The following is a 22,403-nucleotide window of genomic DNA, read 5'->3' as shown; positions in this document are numbered from 1 at the left end:
AAGGCCAAGGCTAAGGTATCTGTCAACCTATTTAAAGCACCAGACACATTGACATCCAGAGTCTGCACGGTCGTGGTCAAGGCCTGCATGGGCTCATTTGATTGCTATGATTGATGTTCCATGGAGTTGGCCACTCTATCCATGGAAGAAGACGTCCTCACAATGTCCTGCAACATCAACCCACTCATGCTTGAGGTGGACTACTCCATTCTCTCTGCATTCATGGACAGTGGGCGTGGAAGGTGTGTCAGTAGGTCACAGATTTTCTACTGCCCCTCAATGATTATCATTTTCATCGACGGCCCCTGGGGTACAGCATCTGTGTCCAGCTGAGCAGTGCTTGCAGAGGGCTGCGCCCTCCGATGCGGACTCTCCACAGCTGTCCCTGCCACCACTGGCTGCTCTAGCTCACTTGTGAACCGTGAGTCACCAGGTGAAAACCCAACTATCTGCCTAACTGGACCCACCTAAGTGCGAGTTTCTGCACTGGTGCATGGTAAGCATGAGTCCTGTGATGGTGCACACTCAGAAAGAATCAGCTCCTCTGAGGTTTCTTCGTCTGGAAGGTCCACCGATTGCTGCTGTATATGTGAAGGCTGTGGTGGAGAGAAAAGATATGAATTAGTACTGGCAAGCTAAGAATGTTGCAACTTAGCATTATCAAAGTGATTGTATTTCACTCGTTGCTGAAATCAAGTCAACATGACTGAGTGTTGTATGACATGTGGGTCGATGATATTTAATTCTGTCACCAGGCAGCTGGGAGGGGCAGGGACGCCGAGATGCCACTTCAGCGCTTCCTCTGCCGCTGTCAACTAACTGTGAGATCTGTGGAGGACCACTTCCGGTTCTCTCCCTCCCCCTTGTGTTTTGTGCTGTAAAGCTCGAGGAACAGCACCTCATCTTTCTATTAGGCACTTTATGCCTTCTGGACTCAACATTGAGTTCAGCAATTTCAGATCATAACCTCTGCCCCCTTTTTTTGGACGGCAGCTGTTGATGATTCTGTTATTCCCATTTGCACCTCCTCTAGACCCAACTTTTGTTTCTTTACTTGTCCCATTACCATTTCCTTTTGCCTCGCATCATCATCCCTTTTGTCATTTAATCTCTCCTGCCTTCCATCCTGTCGAAATTAATTATCAGACGGAGACTTCGAGGTTCGCTTTAGGAATTTATTACGTGATATCACGGAGAGTCTGCAGCAGTCCCTACTGCCCACCAGCACTCTAAATTACTAATGTACAGCACTCATAGTTATACAGCAAGGTAAACAACTTCAGGTGATTAGCTTACATTACATTTCAACATAAGGTTTCATAGGTTCCATTGTTCTCAAGAAACAGATTAACATGTTCACATTTTATCACCAGCTGTCCTAAGCCAAAAGGTCAGCTTGACTTCATTATGGCAGTCAGCAGTTCTTTTAGTTTTAACTAGTTTAGTGTCCTTTGTTCAATTAGTAAAGTGGTCAAGTATCCCAGCATGCCTTAATGTTTAATACGTTTTCTCCCACAATTCCCTCCTTGTTGATCTTTACTGATCAACACTGCTTTACGGCATTGTATTCAGTTCGTTTTCATAGGGAGGATAATATCCCTTTGGGAAGGGACGCATTTTTAGACAATCTTCTTCATCATAGTCATCCTGGTTTGCTCTTTTGCTTTCCGTTCTCTCTAGTACTTTCGTAGCTCTTTTTACAGATGCTACTGATTCTACTGTTTGCGCTAACAGATATCTCACTCTTATCCACATTATACAAATTAATATAAATAAAACTCCTGTCACTACACAAAATATAACCATCGGGTGAACAAACAATTCCAGCACTGCGGATGCTTTAGGTGACCATCCGTTAAACACATCCCACCAGTGGTGTACCATCAAATCTGTTATTTGCGTAGCTATTTGAATCAAACCTTGCTCATCATAATCCATCACTGCTTTTAAATGGTGCAGATCTCTTCCTCTTTTCGCTAAGGCTTCTGCTATCTTTTCATTGTTTTTCAAAAATTTCGTCAGATTAGCCAAATTAACTGTAGCGGGGGCATTTTCTATCCCCAATACAGTTCTTCTTTGCATTACCGTAGCCCATTTTCCCAACTGATATGTCTTGTTGGTATGTGGGTCAAACACAGTATAAACATCTTTTATGCAAGTGTTTAAAGGGGGCCTTTTCAAAATCCCGTCTACATATATAGGCCAGGCACTGCTAATACACAGATAGTTCTGGCCTATCTCATGCAAGGTAGTATCATTACAAGGTTTCAAATTCCAAATACATGTACCTCTACTATGTTGCAATGAGCAAGGTTCATATATAGGGGTATGCAATGGGCATACTTTTCCAAACGGCCAATCTTGGCAATCCGAGGCATCGTGGGTCTTATTCCCCTGATCTATCCATTTACCATGAAATTCGGGATACCAAAAGTTTTCTCCAAACAGTTGGGGCAATACCAAGAACTGACACCAGGTTTTGGCTTTTGTCACATTTACCACTTTCATTGTAAAATTACATCCCTTAAGGTCACATTTAGTATATCTTCGATCAGGTTTTACTTCTAGATTATTTCCTTCAAATCTGAAAATTCTCATCCAACTAGGAGCATGTCCTGACATAGCGATTCGCTCTAGCTCAGCCCTCAGTGACTACTTGGTAATTTCTTTAAACATACATTGAGTATGATTATTGACTTTCTCTTGTCCCTTTGCAACATTCTCTTGTTCCTTTTCTACCTTATTTACTTGCTTCCAACTCATTGTATCTGATATCCACTGTGTTAACATCGCTGCTGTCAGTCCATTGTCCCAAGCATTTCTTAATTTTATAGCATCTCCTGTCAGCCCTCCTGCTTGCTGTATTTTATTCTGCAATGTTTCAATATCTATTGCATTAAGGGCTCCCATACCAGTTCCTACTCCGTTGCTAAGTTCCTTCTCCCGATCCTAACTCTCTTATTCAATTTGGCTTGTATAGTAGTAATATTACATCCAGTATCTTTTTTATCCTCATATTGTATCTGTACTGTCAAATTTAGAGTATATGGGGAGATCAAGACCGGGGTACAGGTAGAATGGAATCTTTGCAAATGGTCCATAGGACTTTCTATCTGTTTCGTTTTCTTTGCAAAGAATGTTTCCCCATACCAGTGAGGTCTTCCTTCTATAAGAGTTGCATTCACGCATCCGTACGCCTGACCGTCTTTCAAATATATCGGTTGTTCCATGTCTCCGGTTCTTGTGTCATTTTTATACCATTTCCATAATTTAGTATAATTGTTTAGTATGTCAGTGTCATTCTCTATCCTACAACTTATGTTCACTCCTTTTTCCCATTTTATACTTAGAGTTATATTAGATCCTTGGCTAAATACTATTTTATCCATCCCAGATTTCATTTCGAACATCCCACAGGCTTCGCAATTAATCATCCAATTAGCAATTACACAAATGGTGCCATTGTTACAAGTGTAAGTTTCCTGCGATTGGTTACTGTCTCTCGCCTTCCATCCTAACTGGCCTGCCCATTCTGTTTTTTCAGTAGGCAGGATGGTCCAGGCGGCTGTCCTTATTACACATAGGCCGATTATTATTATCTGGTTTAACATATTTCCTGATTTATCCTAGAAATCTTTAAATTATCCTAATTATTGTTATACAGCATTAAATATAAACATATATAGCAATCCGAAAGTAATCAGTCCTTCAATGGAGTGCCAAATTATGGTGGGCACGGATCTTTTCCCGTTTCTGAAGTGGTGTCTGGTGCAGTATGTTTATACTCCACCGGATGTGTTTCCTCCGGATGATGCAACTTGCACCTTGTAGCGTGTACCCAATCAGGTTTTTCTTTCAATTTGAGAGCTGTTCGAGTTGTAAGCAGCACCAAATATGGTCCTTTCCACCTAGGAGAAAAAGATTCTTTATTTAGCGCTTTCACATAAACTTGATCTCCGGGTTTAAAGGGGTGCATGTTTCCTTCTGTGGGGCGCGTCTGGGCCTGTCTCACTTTCTCATGTATTCTTCCTGCTGTTTCACACATGGCCTGAGCATATTTTAATGATTTTTCATCATTCCAAATTAATGCCACCTTCTCTGGAGTCATGGGTGGGCGTGTGCCTGTTGTCATAGGCCGGCCCATCAAGATCTCATGTGGTGTCAGACCTGTGTTTCTATTTTTCTGATTTCTCAGGGCATACATTACTACTGGCACGGCATCCGACCATTGCAACCCATTTTGCTGGCATACTTTGGTTAGGGCGGCCTTGATTTCCCCATTCACTCTTTCCACTATTCCTGAGGATTGTGGCTGGTAAGGTATGTGCAATTTCCATTGAAATCCAAGGGCTTCAGTTAAGTTTTTTATCAGTTTGCTGGTGAAATGAGTTCCTCTGTCACTGTTTATTCCCATTGGTATTCCAAATCTAGGTATTATTTCTTTTAGCAGAATGCTTACTACTGTTCTGGCATCATCCCTCCTAGTGGGGTATGCCTCTACCCATCTGGAGAACATATCTACTATTACCAGTATGTAAATCCTTTTACTGCGGGCATATGTACAAAATCTATCTGTAGATTCTCAAAGGGCAGCTCTGGTTGGGGTAGGTGATCAAAATTTGCGGGCGATTTCCCTCTATTGTTCTACTGACATACTAAACACGTTCTGGCAACTTTTTCAATTGTTACCGTTATTCCTGGTGCATACCATTGTTGGGACAATGCATGTGCCATCCCTCCTTTGCCCATGTGAGCCTGTCCATGTGCCAGGCGAGACAGGGGCAAAAACAAGCTTCGTGGGCAAACCACTCGGCCATCAGGATGCATCCATATATCATGATCTTGATAGCAACCTGCCTTACTCCAAGTACGTTTTTCTTGGACTGTTGCCTGACTTTGGGCCTGTCGTAGTAGATCAGCATCAATGCTACTAGGAAGTTCTGGAGGAAAGTTACTAACGGTATTTTTGGCGGCTTGAAGCTGTGGGGCCTGCCTCAGTGCGACCTCTTTAGCCGCACTATCAGCAAACCTATTTCCACACGAGACTTCATCACCTGCCATGGTGTGGGCCTCACATTTTAGTACTGCAATTTTACTTGGCAACTGAATAGCCTCCAACAAATTTAACACCATTTGCGCATGCTTAATAGATTTTCCTGAGGATGTAATAAAACCTCTGTTTTTCCATAATTGTCCAAAATCATGCACTACCCCAAATGCATAACGGGAGTCAGTATAGATATTGACGCTTTGATCTTTAGCCAAAATACAGGCTCTGGTTAATTAATGCATATATTTCAGCTGCTTGTGCAGATGTGCCAGGTGGCAACGCATAAGCTTCCAATAATTCATGAGGAGTCACCACCGCATAACCTGCTAATAGTTGATCATCACTGGGTCGATGCGAAGAACCATCCGTGAAGAGGATCAAGTCAGGATTATCAATAGGATCACTTAGCAAATCTGGCCTGGGTGTAGTGGTGGCTTCAACAGTTAACAAGCAGTCGTGTTCTGGTTCACCTGGATGTTCTGTTGGTATTGGCACAAAGGTCGCCGGGTTGACAGCTGATGATCGCTGGTAGGTATAATTAGAGTGTGACGAGGATTATCTCATACCCAGTCCTTTTTGCCGCCGTAAAGTGCTGAGTAGCTGCCGAATTTAATAATAGCAGCACTGCATGGGGAACAATTACCACACAAGGGTGATCAAGCACAATAGGGATGGATTTTTCCACTATTGTGGCGGTTGCAGCAACGGCTCGTAAGCAGGTTGGCATGCCTCTCACTACGGCTGGTAAGGCTACAGAGTAATATGCTACAGGCCTTGTGTGTTGGTATCTGGCACCAAGGGAGCAATGGGAATGACTATTTTATTGATCGCCCGGAGATCTTGCACAAAACGCCAGTCATTTGGTCTTCCTACTTACAGGATGGGCAAAATAGGAGTATTGCAGGGGCTCTGTGTTTTGACTAAAACCCCTTGCTGCAGTAAAGAATGTATTACCGCTTCTATTCCTTCCTCGGCCTCTGGGGCCAGGCGGTACTGCTTTAGACAGGGCAAAACAGCATTCTTCTGTAGCTGGACCCTATGTTCAGGTGCCGAATGCACCTTTTCCACATGATTCTTGTGCTTTGCCCATAATTCAGAAGGTACTTTAGTCAATGCCCATGGTAACAATTGCGGATTTTCCTTAGGGGGCTGCTGTCTTTCAAAAATAGTATCCCATTCTTTTCTTAACCAGCGAATTTTTCCCTCTGTTTCATTAAAGAATTCTATCTCCACCTTTCCAGCTTGAATTGGCAACGTGATGGAATAGACTGGCTTGTGGTGTTGTATTCTTTTTATCATCTCCCCCACTTCCTTCGCCTTAGCTGGGGCTCTGACTGCTATAGTCAGGTGGGGTTCGGATGTGTGATGCATCCTAAATCTTTCTTTTTGTTCGTGTGTAAGGTGAACCAACATTCCCAGGCCTTTATCTCCAAAGAATAAATAAGGTGAAATCTGCAGCAATTCTGGCTGGTTTAGGTATGAGCAAACCAATTCTTGATAATTGGGTGTTTCTTTATGCGTGTACCATGCCGTACAATGGGTCCGTTTCTTTTCTCTACTGGTTTCAATTAGATATTGTAAATACTGCCCCTGAGGATCTTCCAATTCCTGCAAGGCTTGGTATACATTTTTTACCAATTGGCCATAAGGATTGCTATTCAGCTGCCAGCGGTACAAAATGGGGGCTCCTTCTACTTGCTTTTCCTCTATCATTAAATTCATTAGCTGATGAGTTTGTATTTGAGGCAGTTCCATGAACATGCCGTCTCGAGTGCAGTATATAACTGCTCCCAATTTACATAAAGCCTGTCTTCCCAACATAGGGAGAGGGGCGGTCTGAGAAATTATGAGGGTGTCTGTGACGGATTGCCCGTGCACTTGAATTTCGGTAGGTTTGGAGAGGGGTTCTAACATAGGGATACCGGCTACTCCCATGCTTACAACGTTAAATTGACTGGCGGGTATACCCACGGAGGGGGGTACAGAGGACATTGTTGCACCGGTATCGACCAGAAGGTCCAAATGGCTATTTCCTATTTTAACTGTAGCCATAGGCTGTTCTCTCATGGATTTGGACAATCTGATCACAGCCGCCTGTACCACCACTTCTCCGTGGCACCCCTATGTGGATGGATTAGGGTTACTGAAAGAAAAGGAAGTTCCTTCTGCCCCTGGAGCTGGATACCCTCCTTGTTGGGCGTATCCCTGCTGTGGCCTTGGGGGGCATCGGCAATCTCTAGCCCAATGTCCTCTTTTCCCACAGTTCCTACATTCATCCTGTGATCTATCTCTCATTTGCCATTGTCCTCTTCCCCTTCCTCTGCCTCTACCATAACCTCCTCTTCCTGCAAATCCTCTTCTATTCTGTTGGAAATATTGCCCCGCTGTTTTTGGCTTTTGCTCTTTCGACTGAGTAAAGAGTCCTTCCCTATCCATATTTACCAGAGCAGTAACTATGTCCACCCAGGGCTGAGTCTGCCAATTTAGATTAATCATTTTAAAGGTTTGAGCTTGAAAGGGTAACATGCAGTTTAGCAGTGTTTGTACTGCCAAAGGTCCATTGTCTGCTAACGGAACTCCCGCATGTTCCTCCCACTTGCTTTTAAATCGAGCTACAAAATCAGGAATTGTCTCCTCCTTTCTTTGCAGACATCGAGTAACTTCTCCTATGTCACTATGCTTCTTGGCTCCTCTCATTATAGCCTCTTTACCTCTATGTTCTAACCAGTGAGCAAAAGACTCATTTCCCTGGTCCAGTTGTACATCATCTTGTCGCCAATCTCCATTTTCTCCCGGGGGAACAGCAAATCCGTCCCTTAGGGTCGACCATGAGGACCCATACGCACATTTTAGCAGCATTAGCACATCCCCAGGAAGAGGGCTGTAAATGGTACATATTTGTTCTAGCCAATTATGAAAGGCAGTGGGCTTCTTTAAGGGGTCTGGTGCCTCGGCTATCATAGCTCTAGCTTCCGCTGGGGACCATGGTTTTAACACTGCCACCTCTCCTATCATGACTCGAGGAAGTTGATGGGTAGTAGTGTCAGGTTGTGTTTGTGACCTAGTTGTAGGTCCGTTACGTGAGGGTAGGTCCTGTACATTACTACCAGGCAGTGCAGCAGCTCCTGCTCCGAGTGCCTCTGCTGGAGGAGGAGGTTCAATTACGGGTTCATCTGCAGGTGGGGGTGGATTGTATGGAGGCGGCGCCGGAAATCGTGCCGGTTGCTGTCTTAGAGCAGCCGCTATCATCAGTAAATTATTTAACTCTTCCCCCATCTCAACCGGATCTCCCGCTGGGGTTCGGGGATACATTCCCACAACAGGAGCCTTAGGCAGCACCTCTTCCTTTTTCTGACTAGCCTCTGCCTCTTCCTGTTTCCCCTTCTTCTTTGGGGGTTGGTGTCTTTCTGCTACTTCCATCCACCTAGCAAAGCACCATAACATATAGGGGGTGTCCCACTCAGGATCCCCTCCTTCATTTCTAGTAATTTCTTCCCATTCTTTTATTAAAGGTATTTTAAAACTTCCCCCATAAGGCCAATCTCCACCCGACCATCCATACAGATCACTACTAAAAGTTACCGCATACCAATCGTCTCATGTTTCTTTTATTACAGTATCGGCTGGCGAACCCGGTGGAACGATGGGATCTCCTACCTTTTTTCGATGTTGCACGAGCTTTTTTATTCTGTCATTCGTTCTTTTACATATCTTGATTTTACCATTTGCAGCCTCCTGTTCTACCTTGCCTCGGGCTCCTTTCTTGGCAGGCTCGGACGAATCCGCTCGACTGCCGTTATTTCCCATCTTCTCCTTACTCCTGTAACTTAGTTTTAAACTTACTGGTTATACAACCGCGGGTTATTTTATATACACAAAATACAATGAGCGCTCACCGGTTTTTCCATCCGCGAATCCTGAAGTCAACCCTTTATTCTCTTTGTAGCTACTTAATTCGGTGCCATAGTCTTTTCTCTCTTCTCAGCAGTCTTGCCTCAGCCTGACGGGCTTCTTGGCTCAGCATGAGTCACCGGCCGGATAACTAGGCAACTGCGCGCCGTCCCCCTTTCAGCTGGGACGCGCTAGGTGCTCTCCCCCTTTCAGCTGGGAGGCACCGGGCACTTTCCTTTTATTTTTAGGAGAGTCCCTTTTTTAATTTCCTTTGTCTAATTGGAGCCTAAGCGGGCCAAGTGATATACAAGGTCGACGCTATACCCAACTTAGACCTTCTTAGTTCTTTTAGATCCCGTTGTTAGGGATCCTGCCTGACTACGCCAAATTCTGTCGAGGAAATTAATTATCAGACGGAGACTTCGAGGTTCGCTTTAGGAATTTATTACGTGATATCATGGAGAGTCTGCAGCAGTCCCTACTGCCCACCAGCACTCTAAATTACTAATGTACAGCACTCATAGTTATACAGCAAGGTAAACAACTTCAGGTGATTAGCTTACATTACATTTCAACATAAGGTTTCATAGGTTCCATTGTTCTCAAGAAACAGATTAACATGTTCACATTTTATCACCAGCTGTCCTAAGCCAAAAGGTCAGCTTGACTTCATTATGGCAGTCAGCAGTTCTTTTAGTTTTAACTAGTTTAGTGTCCTTTGTTCAATTAGTAAAGTGGTCAAGTATCCCAGCATGCCTTAATATTTAATACGTTTTCTCCCACACATCTTATCACAGACCTTCCCTTTTGTTCTTTCCTCTTCTCCCCCTTTCCCTGCCTCTGCACTTGCTTAGAACCTGATACATCTCTAACTTTTTCCAGTTCTGATGAAAGGTCATCAACCCGAAACATTTCTCTCTCCACAGAGGCTGCTTTACCTGCTGAGTATTTCCAGCATTTTCTGTTTTTATTTCAGACTTCCAGCACCTGCAGTATTATGCTTTTGCACACCATGTTGTCCTTGTTAGACCGCATTTAGAATACTGCACCCATTTTTGGTCCTCTCATTGTGGGTAATATAAAAGCTTTGGGAAAGTTTCAGGAGGAGGGTTAAATTACTTTATTTACTCACTTTAGAGATGCAAAGACTTTGGGGTGATTTGATAGAAATATATAAAATAGTTAAAGGGCTAGATTGTGTACCTATTGATAGATTATTTCAATTTGACAAATGTAAGAAGTCACACAACACCAGGTTATAGTCCAACAGCTTTATTTGAAATCACAAGCTTTCGGAGCACTGCTCCTTCGTCAGGTAAAGTGAAGAGATGCATATAGACACAGCTTATATAGTCAGAGAATACTGCCAGATGATTACAGGTAATCTTTCTAACTGCCCTTTATCACACCTCGGCAGAGAGATAATCACAGCAATCAAAGGTGTGAATGGTGTCCAAACAGGTCAGTCAGGAAAACATTACATCAAAGAACAATGAGGTGGGGTCACAAGGGGTCAAATGTTGCAGATGCTGGGGTCTGTATGAAAAACAAAAAACAGACAAAAAACAATATAAAAAACATTTTTTTTTTGCTGGAAATCACAGCAGGTCCGGCCGCATCTGTGTAGAGAGAACAAGCCAATGACGACTCGAGTCTGGATGACTCTACGTCAGGTGGGGTTACATGTAACGTGACATGAACCCAAGATCCCGGTTGAGGCCGTCCTCATGAGTGCGGAACTTGGCTATCAGTTTCTGCTCGACGATTTTGCGTTGTCGTGTGTCTCAAAGGCCGCCTTGGAGAATGCTTACGAAGATTGGAGGCTGAATGTCCTTGACTGCTGAAAAAGTCCTTGACCAGCATACAGACCCCAGCATCTGCAACATTTGACCCCTTGTGACCCCACCTCATTGTTCTTTGATGTAATGTTTTCCTGACTGACCTGTTTGGACACCATTCACACCTTTGATTGCTGTGATTATCTCTCTGCCGAGGTGTGATAAAGGGCAGTTAGAAAGATTACCTGTAATCATCTGGCAGTGTTCTCTGACTATATATGCTGTGCCTATATGCATCTCTTCACTTCACCTGACGAAGGAGCAGCGCTCCGAAAGCTTGTGATTTCAAATAAAGCTGTTGGACTATAACCTGGTGTTGTGTGACTTCTTACATTTGTCCACCCCAGTCCAACATCGGCATCTCCACATCATGGCTTCAATTTGATAGATTGGGGAAAGGGTCATGCATACAAGTTAGCCAATTATAGGGCTAGGTTAGATGTTGTGCAGTTCGTTTATCAGAGGATTGTAGACCTATGAAACAGGTTGCTATCTTGTGCGTTTAATGCTGACTCTCTGCATGCCTTAAAAAAGAGCTAGACCATTTCTTGGCTGGAGCAGAGATCACGGCCTAGAAATTTGATAAGGCCCGAAAACGGCAGGGCCACCGGCCAGCGCTATTTGCTTGCGCCTCTTCTAAGTGGTGCAGGCAGCACGCAAAATTCGTGCTGTCTGCTCATTAACATTATTGGCTTAGCATTCAATGGGGTGGCCAATATCGGGTGCAGTCTAATGGCCAATAAAGTTTGGCCTAGGCTCTGTTCACTTCTTAAAGAGGAGGTGCTTTGTTGCAGAAGCACCTCATTGTCAGTCTGGAGACACAATGGCCCAACTACCAAGAGAAAGCCTGACGATTTTCAGATGCTGCACAGGAGGCTTTGGTCCTGAGGGGTCCAACGAAGGCGGGCTGTCCTTTACCCACAGATAGGCAAGAGGCCATCCAAGCTCATCAACAGAAGGATATGGGAAGAGATTGCACAAATGTGTACTAAATATTCCTCGATATAAGGTGTTCAGGAAAGATAGAGAAGGAAAGAAAGGAGGTGGGGTGGCAGTATTGATTAAGGAGAATGTTACAGTGCTGGAGAGAGATAATGTCCTGGAGGGGTCAAGGACAGAATCTATTTGGTTAGAGTTAATGAACAGTGTAGGTGCCATTACATTACTAGGTGTATTCTATAGGCTGCCAACTCGTGGGAAGGATATGGAGGAGCAAATTTGCAGGGACATTAGAGTGAGGATCAAGAACTATAGAGTAGTGAAAATGGGGACATCAACTATCCTAATATAGATTGGGATAGTAATAGTGTAAAGGGAAGAGAGGGGAAGAATGTCTAAAGTGTGTTCTGGTGAACTTTCTTAATCAATACATTTCCAGCCCGACGAGGAAGGAGGCTTTGCTGGATCTGGTTCTGGGGAATGAGGTGGGTCAAGTGGAGCAAGTGTCAGTAGGGGAACATTTAGGGAACAATGATCATAGTATCATAAGGTTTAGATTAGCTATGCAAAAGGACAGGGCACAATCTAGAGTAAAAATACTTAATTGGAGGAAGGCCAATTTCAGTGGGTTGAGAATGGATCTGGCCCGGGTAAATTGGAATCAAAGATTGGTAGGCAAAACTGTAATCGAACAATGGGCTGCCTTTAAAGAGGAGATGGTTCGGATACAGTTGAGGTACATTCCTGTGGCGGGGAAAGATCGGGCAATCAAAGCTAGAGCTCCCTGGGTGACGAGAGATAGAGAGTAAGATGAAGCAGAAAAAGGGGGCGTATGACAGATGTCAGGTTGAGAATACAAGTGAGAACCAGGCTGAATATAGAAAGTTCAGAGGGGAAGTGAGAAAGGAATTAAGAGGGCAAAGAGAGGGGCGGAATTGGGTGCCTTTGCGCCTCCTGTTAGCGCCCCCTGGGGTGCTAACAGGGCACAAATGGCTTTGCGACCGGGGGCGGCGCTGGTATCAACTCCCGCTGCATTCGCCGGGAGTTTTGCAGCGGCGTATTGGCGCTGTGCCCCGATCTCCTTCGCCCGGAGATCGTGACGTCATCGCCGTGCACAGCGCCCCGAACCCGAAGTCGACTCCCGTCCCCTGCAGCAGCGCCGGTCAAAAGCACCGACAGTTGCAGGAGGCGTGCACCAGGCGGCCGGCCGCTTCGGGGGCGATGATTAAAGGCGAGGTGGCCGAGGTAAGTAAAAAAAAACTTACTTGTTCCAGTTTTTTTTGCGGGTTCCTGCCCGCGATTGAGTGCCGGACTGATCACGTGGGATCGCGGCTGCCTTGGGGGTCCAGGTAGGTACTTATATTGCAGAGCCTGCAGCAATGGACCTTCCCTTTAAGGGAGGGAAGGAGCCTTTGAACGCGGCTGTGCTACACGGGCAGTGTGCAGCGCTGCTGAAGTCTCCGCCCCGCCTGCTGCCAGTTGTGCCCCAAGAGGAAGTGGAGTGCTTGATTTAGTGCTCCATTTCCTTCCTGGAGCGCAAATCCGAATTTTTTAAAAGTTAGCGCCCCAAACGGGGCTCTAATGAATTTCTCCCCCAGAGAGTATGAGAATAGATTGGCAGCTAAGATAAAAGGGGATCCAAAAGTCTGCTATAGGCATATAAATAGTAAACAGGTAGTAAGAGGAGGGGTGGGGCTGATTAGGAACCAAAAAGGAGACCTACGCATGGACGCAGAGGGCATGACTGAGGTACTAAATGAGTACTTTGCATCTGTCCTCACCAAGGAAGAAGATGCTGCCAAAGCCATAGTGAAAGAGGAGGTACACGAGTTACTGGATTTGATAAAAATTGATAAAGAGGAGGTACTAGAAAGGCTGGCTGTTCTTAAAGTAGATACGTCACCAGGACCAGATGAGATGCATTCTAGGATGCTGAGGGAAGTAAAGGTGGAAATTGCGGAGGTACTGGCCATAATCTTCCAATCCTCTTCAGATATGGGGGTGGTGCCAGAGTACTGGACTATTGCCAATGTTGCACCCTTGTTCAAAAAAGGGTGTAAGGATAAACCCAGCAACTACAGGCCAGTCAGTTTAACCCTGGTGGTGGGGAAGCTTTTAGAAACAGTAATCAGGGACAAAAATACAGTCACTTGGACAAGTGTGGATTACTTAAGGAAAGCCTGCACGGATTTATTAAGGGAAATATCGTGTTTAACTAACTTGATTGAGTTTTTTGATGAGGTAACAGAGAGGGTTGATGTGGTGTACACGGACTTCCAAAAGGCATTTGATAAAGTGCCATATTATAGGCTTGCCAGCAAAGTTGAAGCCCATGGAATAAAAGACAGTGGCAGCATGGATATGGAATTGGCTAAGTGACAGGAAACAGAGAGTAGTGGTGAACGATTGTTTTTTGGACTGGATGAAGGTATACAGTGGTGTTCCCCAGGGGTCGGAACTAGGACCACTGCTTTTCTTGATATATATTAATGACTTGGACTTGGGTGTACAGGGCACAATTTCAAAATTTAGTAGTATAGTGAACAGCGAGGAGGATAGTGATAGACTTCAAGGGGACATAGACTGGCTGGTGGAATGGGCAGACACGTGGCAGATGAAATTTAACACAAAAAAGTGTGAAGTGATACATTTTGGTAGGAAGAATGAGAGGCAATATAAACTAAAGAGTACAATCCTAAAGGGGGTGCATGAACAGAGAGACCTGGGGGTATATGTACACAAATCGTTGAAGGTGGCAGGGCAGTTTGAGAAAGCGGTTAAAAAAGCATACGGGATCCTGGGCTTCATAAATAGAGGCATAGAGTACAAAAACAAGGAAGTTATGATGAATCTTTATAAAACACTGGTTCGGCCTCAACTAGAGTATTGTGTTCAATTCTGGGCACCGCACTTTAGGAAGGATGTGAAGGCCTTAGAGAGTCTGTTGAAAAGATTTACAAGAATGGTTCCAGGGATGAGGGACTTCAGTTACATTGATAGACTGGAGAAGCTGGCGTTGTTCTCCTTGGAGCAGAGAAGATTGAGAGGAGATTTGATAGCGGTGTTCAAAATCATGAGGGGTCTGGACAGAGTAGATAGAGAGAAACTGTTCCCATTGGCGGAAGGGTTGAGAACCAAAGGACACAGATTTAAGGTGATTGGCAAAAGAACCAAAGGCGACATGAGGGAAAACTTTTTTACGCAGTGAGTGGTTGGGATCTGGAATGCACTGCCTGAAAGGGTGGTGGAGGCAGACTCAATCGTGGCTTTCAAAAGAGAATTGGGTAAGTAACTGAAGGAAAAAAATTTGCAGGGCTACGGGGAAAGGACAGGGGAGTGCGACTAGCTGAAGCTCTCTTGCAGAGAGCCGGCACGGGCTCGACGGGCCGAATGGCCTGCTTCTGTGCTGTAACCATTCTAATCCGTCACGGCCACCAGTGTTGTCTCAAGGACCTGGATCCAGTGCCAATAAAAATTTAATGACTGCACACGGCTGGTCAACGAGAGTGAAGTCTTCAGCAAATGCCATATCCCACCATGTGCACCACAAGCCTCACACACTGCTCAATGCACCACACTCCCATCAATCACCTACCAACAATCTCTAGCTATCACCACTCATACCTCACAATCATGGCTTCACTTGACCCTCACACACTTACCACTGCTGCAATACTCACACCCACATCTCACACCTTGCACAAACTGATAGCTATTCAACCATGGCAGGCACATCACCCAAACTTATTGCACAACACACTGACACACCCTTCCCTTTCTCTTGCAGGCAATGGTGGCACAGAACAGACGTGAGCAACAACAGACCGGAGGTGGCCAAACCAGGATTGAGACTCTGATCGACCTTGAGGAATCCGTCCTTGTAATTATTGGAGGGGCAGTGACAGAGTCCATGTCCTCTGGAGAAGTTGAAACCATTGCTGATGATGATGATATGGTCATACCAATCCTTCTTCTCCCATCCCACTTCCCCCTCATCCCACAATTTCTTCTCGCTTACAAGATGCTGATGGTGTATGCATGGATATCTTGCTTCCTGCCCACCCCCCCCCCGCCCCCAGTGACCACTACCTGACCCTTGTGCCTTTCTGCTTTCAGATACCCAGGAAGTGCCACCAGCCCAGCCTGTTCCTCATCATTATCAGCAAACTGACAGAGGAGACGAAGAAGAAGAGACACCCGCACTGCATTTGACACTCACAGACACCCGCTCAGAAAATGGCACTGCACATTCTTTAGAGGGTAGTATAGTGGCGGGATCTGCACATCGGGCAGTCACCGGGCATGAGTGGGCTGCAGCCAGGCCAGGGGGAAAGGGTAGCTTGGGTGCCAGTTCCCCGGAGGGCAAGGTCACACACAAGTTCTGCTGCACAGGACTAAGATGAAGACCTCGATGGGGTGTACTTCAGAAGAAGGGTGATGGGCATGCACACGGAAATGCTAGGTGCAATGGCAAGCCTGTCAGAGAGCCTCTTGTCAGTGTCGAGGAGCACGGCTCCAACATTGCACGGGACTTTGCGCAGAGCTTGGAGCCCATGATTCCCAGGATGGAAATGATGGACAACTCCAGGAGAGACCTTGTGGACCCACTAATGATGCTGGGTGTGATGGGTGATATTGCAGCTTCCATTGCAGCACAGGCTGAAGCGACCCAACGTCTCAGTGCTGCAGTAGAAGCTCAGACTGTTGCCATCGTCGCTGGGTTTATGAGTCTCGAAAGGAATTTGCAGAGTGTTGCAGCAGTCCAGCAACCTGTCCTCCAACAGATTGCTAGGAATGCTGAGGCGGCACACCAGGGAGTGGTAGTGGGTTTGTGGAGCAAGAACCTTCTGTCCTCTCTCAGGATGACAGCATTCCTACTCCCACCACTGTCACGCCGCCAGTGCCCTTGCCACTGCCTATCAACCAGTCAGCCAAGACTGCGGCTGCCCATGCCGAGGTGGTGCAGTCTACAGCCGGGACTTCTAGGTTATCCTGTAAGGCCACCTGTAGTCTCCCCAACTGAAAGTCAGCAGCCTTCCACCAGCCATGCTGCAGCCACTGAGGGAGCACTGCATAGAAGCACTAGAGTAGGTAAACGCACACAAAAGACAGACACTAAAGGAATGCACAAGCGTGAATAGTTGAGATTCTCATGATTGGATTTTGATAAATTTATGAATTTTGTTTGGAATGTATATTTTGTGGTGGCTCTCATTTCAGCTTTGTGCCCAGGAGAACACTGTGATGTTCCGTGACAGAGGGATGGTATGATGGGGAAGTGATGAGCAACGGTGATCTGGGGTTTCATTCAGTCAAGTTGGAGTCTGATGAGGCGCTCATGGACAGCCTGTCTGGAATGGGGATTTACTGCCTGCCTCCTCCCTCCTCCTCCTCTTCTTCTGCTTCATTACAACAGTGACTACACTCCAAAAAGTACTTCATTGGCTGTAAAGCGCTTTGAGATGTCGGTGGTCATGAAAGGCGCTATATAAATGCAAGTCTTTTTTTTTCTTTTTTCCTCCTCCTCCACTTACTCCTCCTCCTCATTCTCCTCCTCCTCATCCAGAGGTGGTCCCACAATCCTGGGTGGCAAAGGCTGTGCTTTCATGATGGCCAAGTTGTGGAGCATGCAGCAGACCACCACTAAATGGGACACCCGCTCCGGCGAGTACTGGAGGGCTCCTCCCAAGCGGTCAAGGCAGTGGAACAATTGCTTGAGCATCCCGATGGTCTGCTCGATGATGTTCCTGGTGGCAGCATGGCTCTCATTATATGAGTGCTGGCCACGAGTGGTGGGGTTGCAGAGGGGAATCATCAGCCAGGTGCAGAGCAGATAGCCCTTGCCTCCGAGCAGCCACCCTCAGGTTTGACATGGTGGCTGGAAGATTGCTGGCACAGGATTGCAGCCAGGATAGCTGGCATTCACCATCATGATGTGCTGGGCGCGGTCGCACAACAACTGCATATTAAATGAGTGGTAGCCTTTGTGGTTACCTAACATCTCAGCATTGTTACATGGTGCCTGCAAAGCCACTTGTATGCAATTGATAGCGCCCTGCACCATGGGGTAGCCCGCTATCCTGGCAAAGCCACATGCACGCTCGTCCTGCTTCTCTGTTCCGAGAGAAGACAATGAAGTCTCTTCTGGAGCAGAGAGCTTCTGTGACCTCCCGGATGGAGCAATGGATGGCGAACTGGGAGATGTTAGCTATGTCTCCTGCTGCAGACTGGAAGGACCTGGTGGCAAAAAAATTGAGGGCCACTGTGACCTTGCGGGCCATTGGGAGAGCCGTTGTCGCGCTGCTCTGAGGCTCGAGGTTTGGTTGCAGGAGGTGGCAGAGTTCTGTGACCACCTCCTTGGTGAAGTGGAGCCTCCTAATACACTGCTCCTGGCTTAAGTGCATGTAAGAGAAGACTCTAGGCGGGTAAGGCCTCCAGGTGAGAGCCCTCCTGGCCCTCCTCTTCCTCCCTATGCGAGCATCTTGTCTTCTTCACTGCCTCCGCTCCATCTCCCTATGATACTCGAGCGGGAGGGGAAATGCAAGTAGAACCCCCATGGCTGTGAGCAAGTGGTGTGAGCAGCAGCCTTTAAATGAGAAGCAAGGTGCTCTCCACTTGTAGCAACACCCCCTGTGACCTCAGCAACGTTAAACAAGTTTAGAAAGCTCCAAGAGTTGCAGAAACTTAAGAACATAAAACATAAGAATTAGGAGCAGGAGTAGGCCATATGGCCCTTCAAGCCTGCTCCGCCATTCAATAAGATCATGGCTGACCTTCGACCTCAACTCCACTTTCCCGGCCGATCTCCATATCTCTTGATTTCCTTAGAGTCCAAACTTAGACAGAGCCAGTAGAATTGAAAAAGCATGCCAGCTAGAAGTTCTTGGTGATGATTCCTTTAAATAGCGCTGCTGGGGCCTCCCTCCTACTGCTGAACGCTTGGTCAACTGGTCGTGATTAGGAGAGGGCGGTAACTGGAGCGGCGACGTCCAAAATGGCAGATTGTGCGTCAAATCAGCGTTGCACACGCATTGACGTCACGATCTGCCTCATTTCCATTTCTGCAGTGAGCGCAGGCAGCGCTACCGACCTACCCAAAATGGCAGTCGCTGCGAGACCTGCCAGAAGTGGGTGGAAGCGTGTCGGCCGCCATTTTTCTTCAAATCAGCCTTTAACGGCTGGCGCTAAAAAACCCAAATTTCTAGGCCTCCATTTCTTAAAAGGAAATATCAGGTAATATAAACATGGTCAATGTGGCCTCATGGACTGGTTTCAATCGCCTAAGGGGGTTGGAGGGGAATTTTCCACATTTTTTCCCCCCTAATTGGCCTTGGGATTTTATCTTTTTTTTGCCATTTCCAGAGATTACAGGCAGGATTTTCATTGGGCCGTGGAGGCATGTGGGGGGTTAAAATCGTGGGGCACGAACCCATCCCGCCTTCAACCCGCCTCCATGCCAGTTTCAAAGGAGGCGGATACCCGACCTGTGCTGGGAGCCGCCTCCCCGAGGTGGGAAGGGGATTAGTGCCAATTAACTGCCTGTTAACAGGTAGTTAACAGGCAGTTTTTAGCCTAATCTCTATTTTTATTCCTGAAGTGTGGGATTCCCGACGGCTCCAAACCATGCCAAGTTAGCGAGGCGGACCGTCGGGCTGAAGGGCTTGGAGGGTTCGAGACGTCCGGTGTTCAGGTGAGTGATGGGTGCATGAGTGCAGAGGTGTCTGTAAAGTGTTTAAAGAAGTTTTATTTACCTTTACTTACCTTTACAGCCTTCCTTCCTTCAGGTCTCGGGAGTCCCTCATCTCACCAGCACAGAAAGCAGAATGGCCGCGAGCTGTCAAAAGTTGCAGCATTCAGCTTTCTGTTCTGGAGAGATCTCTAAATCAGCCTGAGAGGAAGGAATTAACTTAGTGTACAGATTGTCAGTGTTTGACAGCTTCAAAGAGCTGTCAAATGCTGATATTTCATCTGTCAAAAGCTCTTGACAGATGAAATGTCAATCTGTGACATCACCTGTTGCCGGGTGGCCCTTAATTGGCCTGTTGAGCCCACTGGGCGGGCTCAACAAGGTCAATCAAGTGAAAATCGAGTGGGTTGGCCACAACTCGATGGAGGCGGGACTACAACCCCAAAAGTTGTAGTCCCGCCTCCTACACGCCTCCAGTATCAAAATCCAGCCCTACATGTCTGCTGGTGGGTAGGGTGTTAAGTCTGTGTGTCCCAGTTAAGCTTATTATAAATCACTGGACACAGACCACAAGAATAACTTTAACAGGTCTTTACTATTCGGAGGTCAGGGCTGAACTGCCCAGCAAATCCCTACACAACACTTATATACCGGTGTGGTCACCACCGGTATTACAGTATACAGCAGCCAAGAGAAAGTAGTACATCTCTTAAGGTGGAACAGGTTACATACACCACAATCCTCCCTTTTTAGCTTAACAGTTATATCCCCATTTAACATAACATAATAACATATATATATATACAACTTCATGCAAAACAGTTCAAAGATTCAGTCTCTGAGGAGGCATCCTGATTCGAGTTGGATAACGCCTTTCAGGGGTCTCTGATTCTCGTTGCTGGGTTGACTCATCTAGTTGGTCTCTTATGGATTGGACATCATCATCAGGTACATTCACTTCTGAGGTAGATGCTTCAGGTTCACTAACTTCTTCCACGGTTGTCTCTGCCGTAACCATAGGTTCGACCCTTGTTCTCGATTCTACCAGTTGGTCAGCATGACGCCGTATTACATTTTCACCAATATCTACCGTGTACATCAGGGGTCCTTGTCTGGCCCGAATTGTTCCAGGTTGCCATTTCTCGTTTTTATAGTCCCGGGCTAACACTGGTTGTCCTATTTCGAAACTCCGAGTGGTCTTGTTATTTATATGCTGGAACTGTTTGTTTTCAACTTCCCTTCGCACATTTGGTTTTAACAAGTCCAACCTGGACCGCAACCTCCTGCTATAGAACATCATGGCAAGACTTTGGTTTGTCACTGCATGAGTGGCGTTTCGATATGCCAGTAGGAATTTGTCCACCTTGTGTTGTAATGGGATCTGATCTTCGCTCATGGCCTTTATTGCTTTTTTGAACATTTGTACAAATCTCTCGGCCAACCCGTTTGTAGCCGGATGATATGGGGCAGAGGTATGATGTTTCACCCCATTCTTCTTCATGAATTTCTGGAATTCTTCTGACACGAACTGCGGTCCGTTGTCTGAACATATTTGTTCTGGCAATCCATTTCTTGCAAATATCGTTCTTAGCACCGCGATCGTCTTTTCTGAGGTAGTGGTAGTCATCTTAATCACTTCTGGCCATTTAGAATGTGCGTCCACCGCAATTAAAAACATGGAGTCCATGAATGGACCAGCAAAGTCAATATGTACACGTTGCCACGGGGTTGAAGGCCATTCCCATGGATGCAGCGGTGCAATCGGAGGTGCATTTTGCACTTTTTGGCACCCTGAGCAGCTTTTCGTCAGATCCTCTATCTATTGGTCGATACCCGGCCACCACATATAAGCCCTAGCAAGGCTTTTCATCTTGACTCCCCCCAGATGACCTTCATGCAGTTCCTTTAGAACTCTCTCTCTTAACTTAGGAGGAATAATCACCCTTGTTCCATACATCAATGTTCCTTGACAGACGGACAGCTGGTCTCGTCTTGCTGAGAATGCCGGTAACAGTGGATCACCATGTGCTGGCCATCCCTTCACTGTCACTTCGTAGACCTGGGACAGTGTCGGGTCGTTCCTGGTTTCTCTTTCAATACTTGCATTGGTGACTGGTAAACATTCGATGATGGTCGAGTGAAATAACTCAACAGGGTCAACCGTCGGTGCCTCCTCCTCTGTAGGTAGTGGCAGGCGCGACAGCCCATCAGCATTACCATGCTGCTTTGTACCTTTGAATTCAATCTGATATTGATGCGCCCCTAGGAAAAGGGACCATCTCTGGAGTCTTTGTGCTGTCATCACCGAAACACCCTTCTTAGGGTTAAAAATGGATACCAACGGCTGGTGGTCTGTCAGAAGCGTAAACTTTTGGCCCTGCAGGTAATGATTAAACTTCTTTACTCCCCACACAAGGCTGAGAGCCTCCCTATCTATCTGAGCATAGTTGCGCTCATCGGAGGTCAATGATCTGGATGCGAACGCGACTGGCCTCTCCAGGCCATTTGGCAACTTGTGTGAGAGTACTGCCCCAATACCATATGGAGAAGCATCACAAGCCAAACGAATAGGCAGCGTTGGGTTGAAGTGAGCCAACACTTCCTCTGAGGTGATCAATGCCTTGCTTTTGCGAAAGGCCCTCTTACAGTCCTCGCTCCACTTCCATGGTGCTCCCTTCTGCAAAAGAGCGTTCAGCGGGTGCAGCACCGTGGATAAATTTGGCAGAAACTTATGGTAATAGTTAATCAACCCTAGGAACGACCTCAACTGGGATACATTATCCGGAGCGGGAGCCTTCACAACAGCTTCGATCTTGTCAGGAGACTTATGAAGCCCCTCCTGGTCAATGACATGACCACAGTACGAGATCCGCTTCTGAAAGAACTCACATTTCTGGCGATTAACTCGAAGTCCATATTCTTTCAATCTGGTGAGCACCAGTTCCAAATTTGCAAGGTGTTCCTCGTCATCATCTCCTGTAATCAAAATATCGTCCAG

General features: G+C 46.3%; 1 protein-coding gene, 1 long non-coding RNA gene and 1 pseudogene across 2 annotated transcripts in view; 1 reads left to right on the top strand and 2 right to left on the bottom strand.

Annotated features, from left to right (window-relative positions):
• Window positions 1–22,403, top strand: part of LOC147109330 (uncharacterized) — a 72,544-nt gene that overhangs the window by 5,369 nt on the left and 44,772 nt on the right. The window lies entirely within an intron of this gene.
• Window positions 1,152–2,657, bottom strand: LOC147109332 (uncharacterized). Its single transcript, XM_086003170.1, has one exon. It carries the CDS (start codon window positions 2,620–2,622, stop codon window positions 1,555–1,557), a length of 1,068 nt encoding a protein of 355 aa, XP_085859296.1. The 5' UTR covers window positions 2,623–2,657; the 3' UTR covers window positions 1,152–1,554.
• Window positions 3,905–8,857, bottom strand: LOC147109331 (uncharacterized; annotated as a pseudogene).

The sequence above is a fragment of the Somniosus microcephalus genome, chromosome 12 (assembly GCF_052327205.1).
Source record: "Somniosus microcephalus isolate GS21.2 chromosome 12, FLI_Smic_1.0, whole genome shotgun sequence".
Lineage (NCBI taxonomy): Eukaryota > Metazoa > Chordata > Chondrichthyes > Squaliformes > Somniosidae > Somniosus > Somniosus microcephalus.
This window is presented reverse-complemented; position numbering and strand designations above follow the sequence as displayed.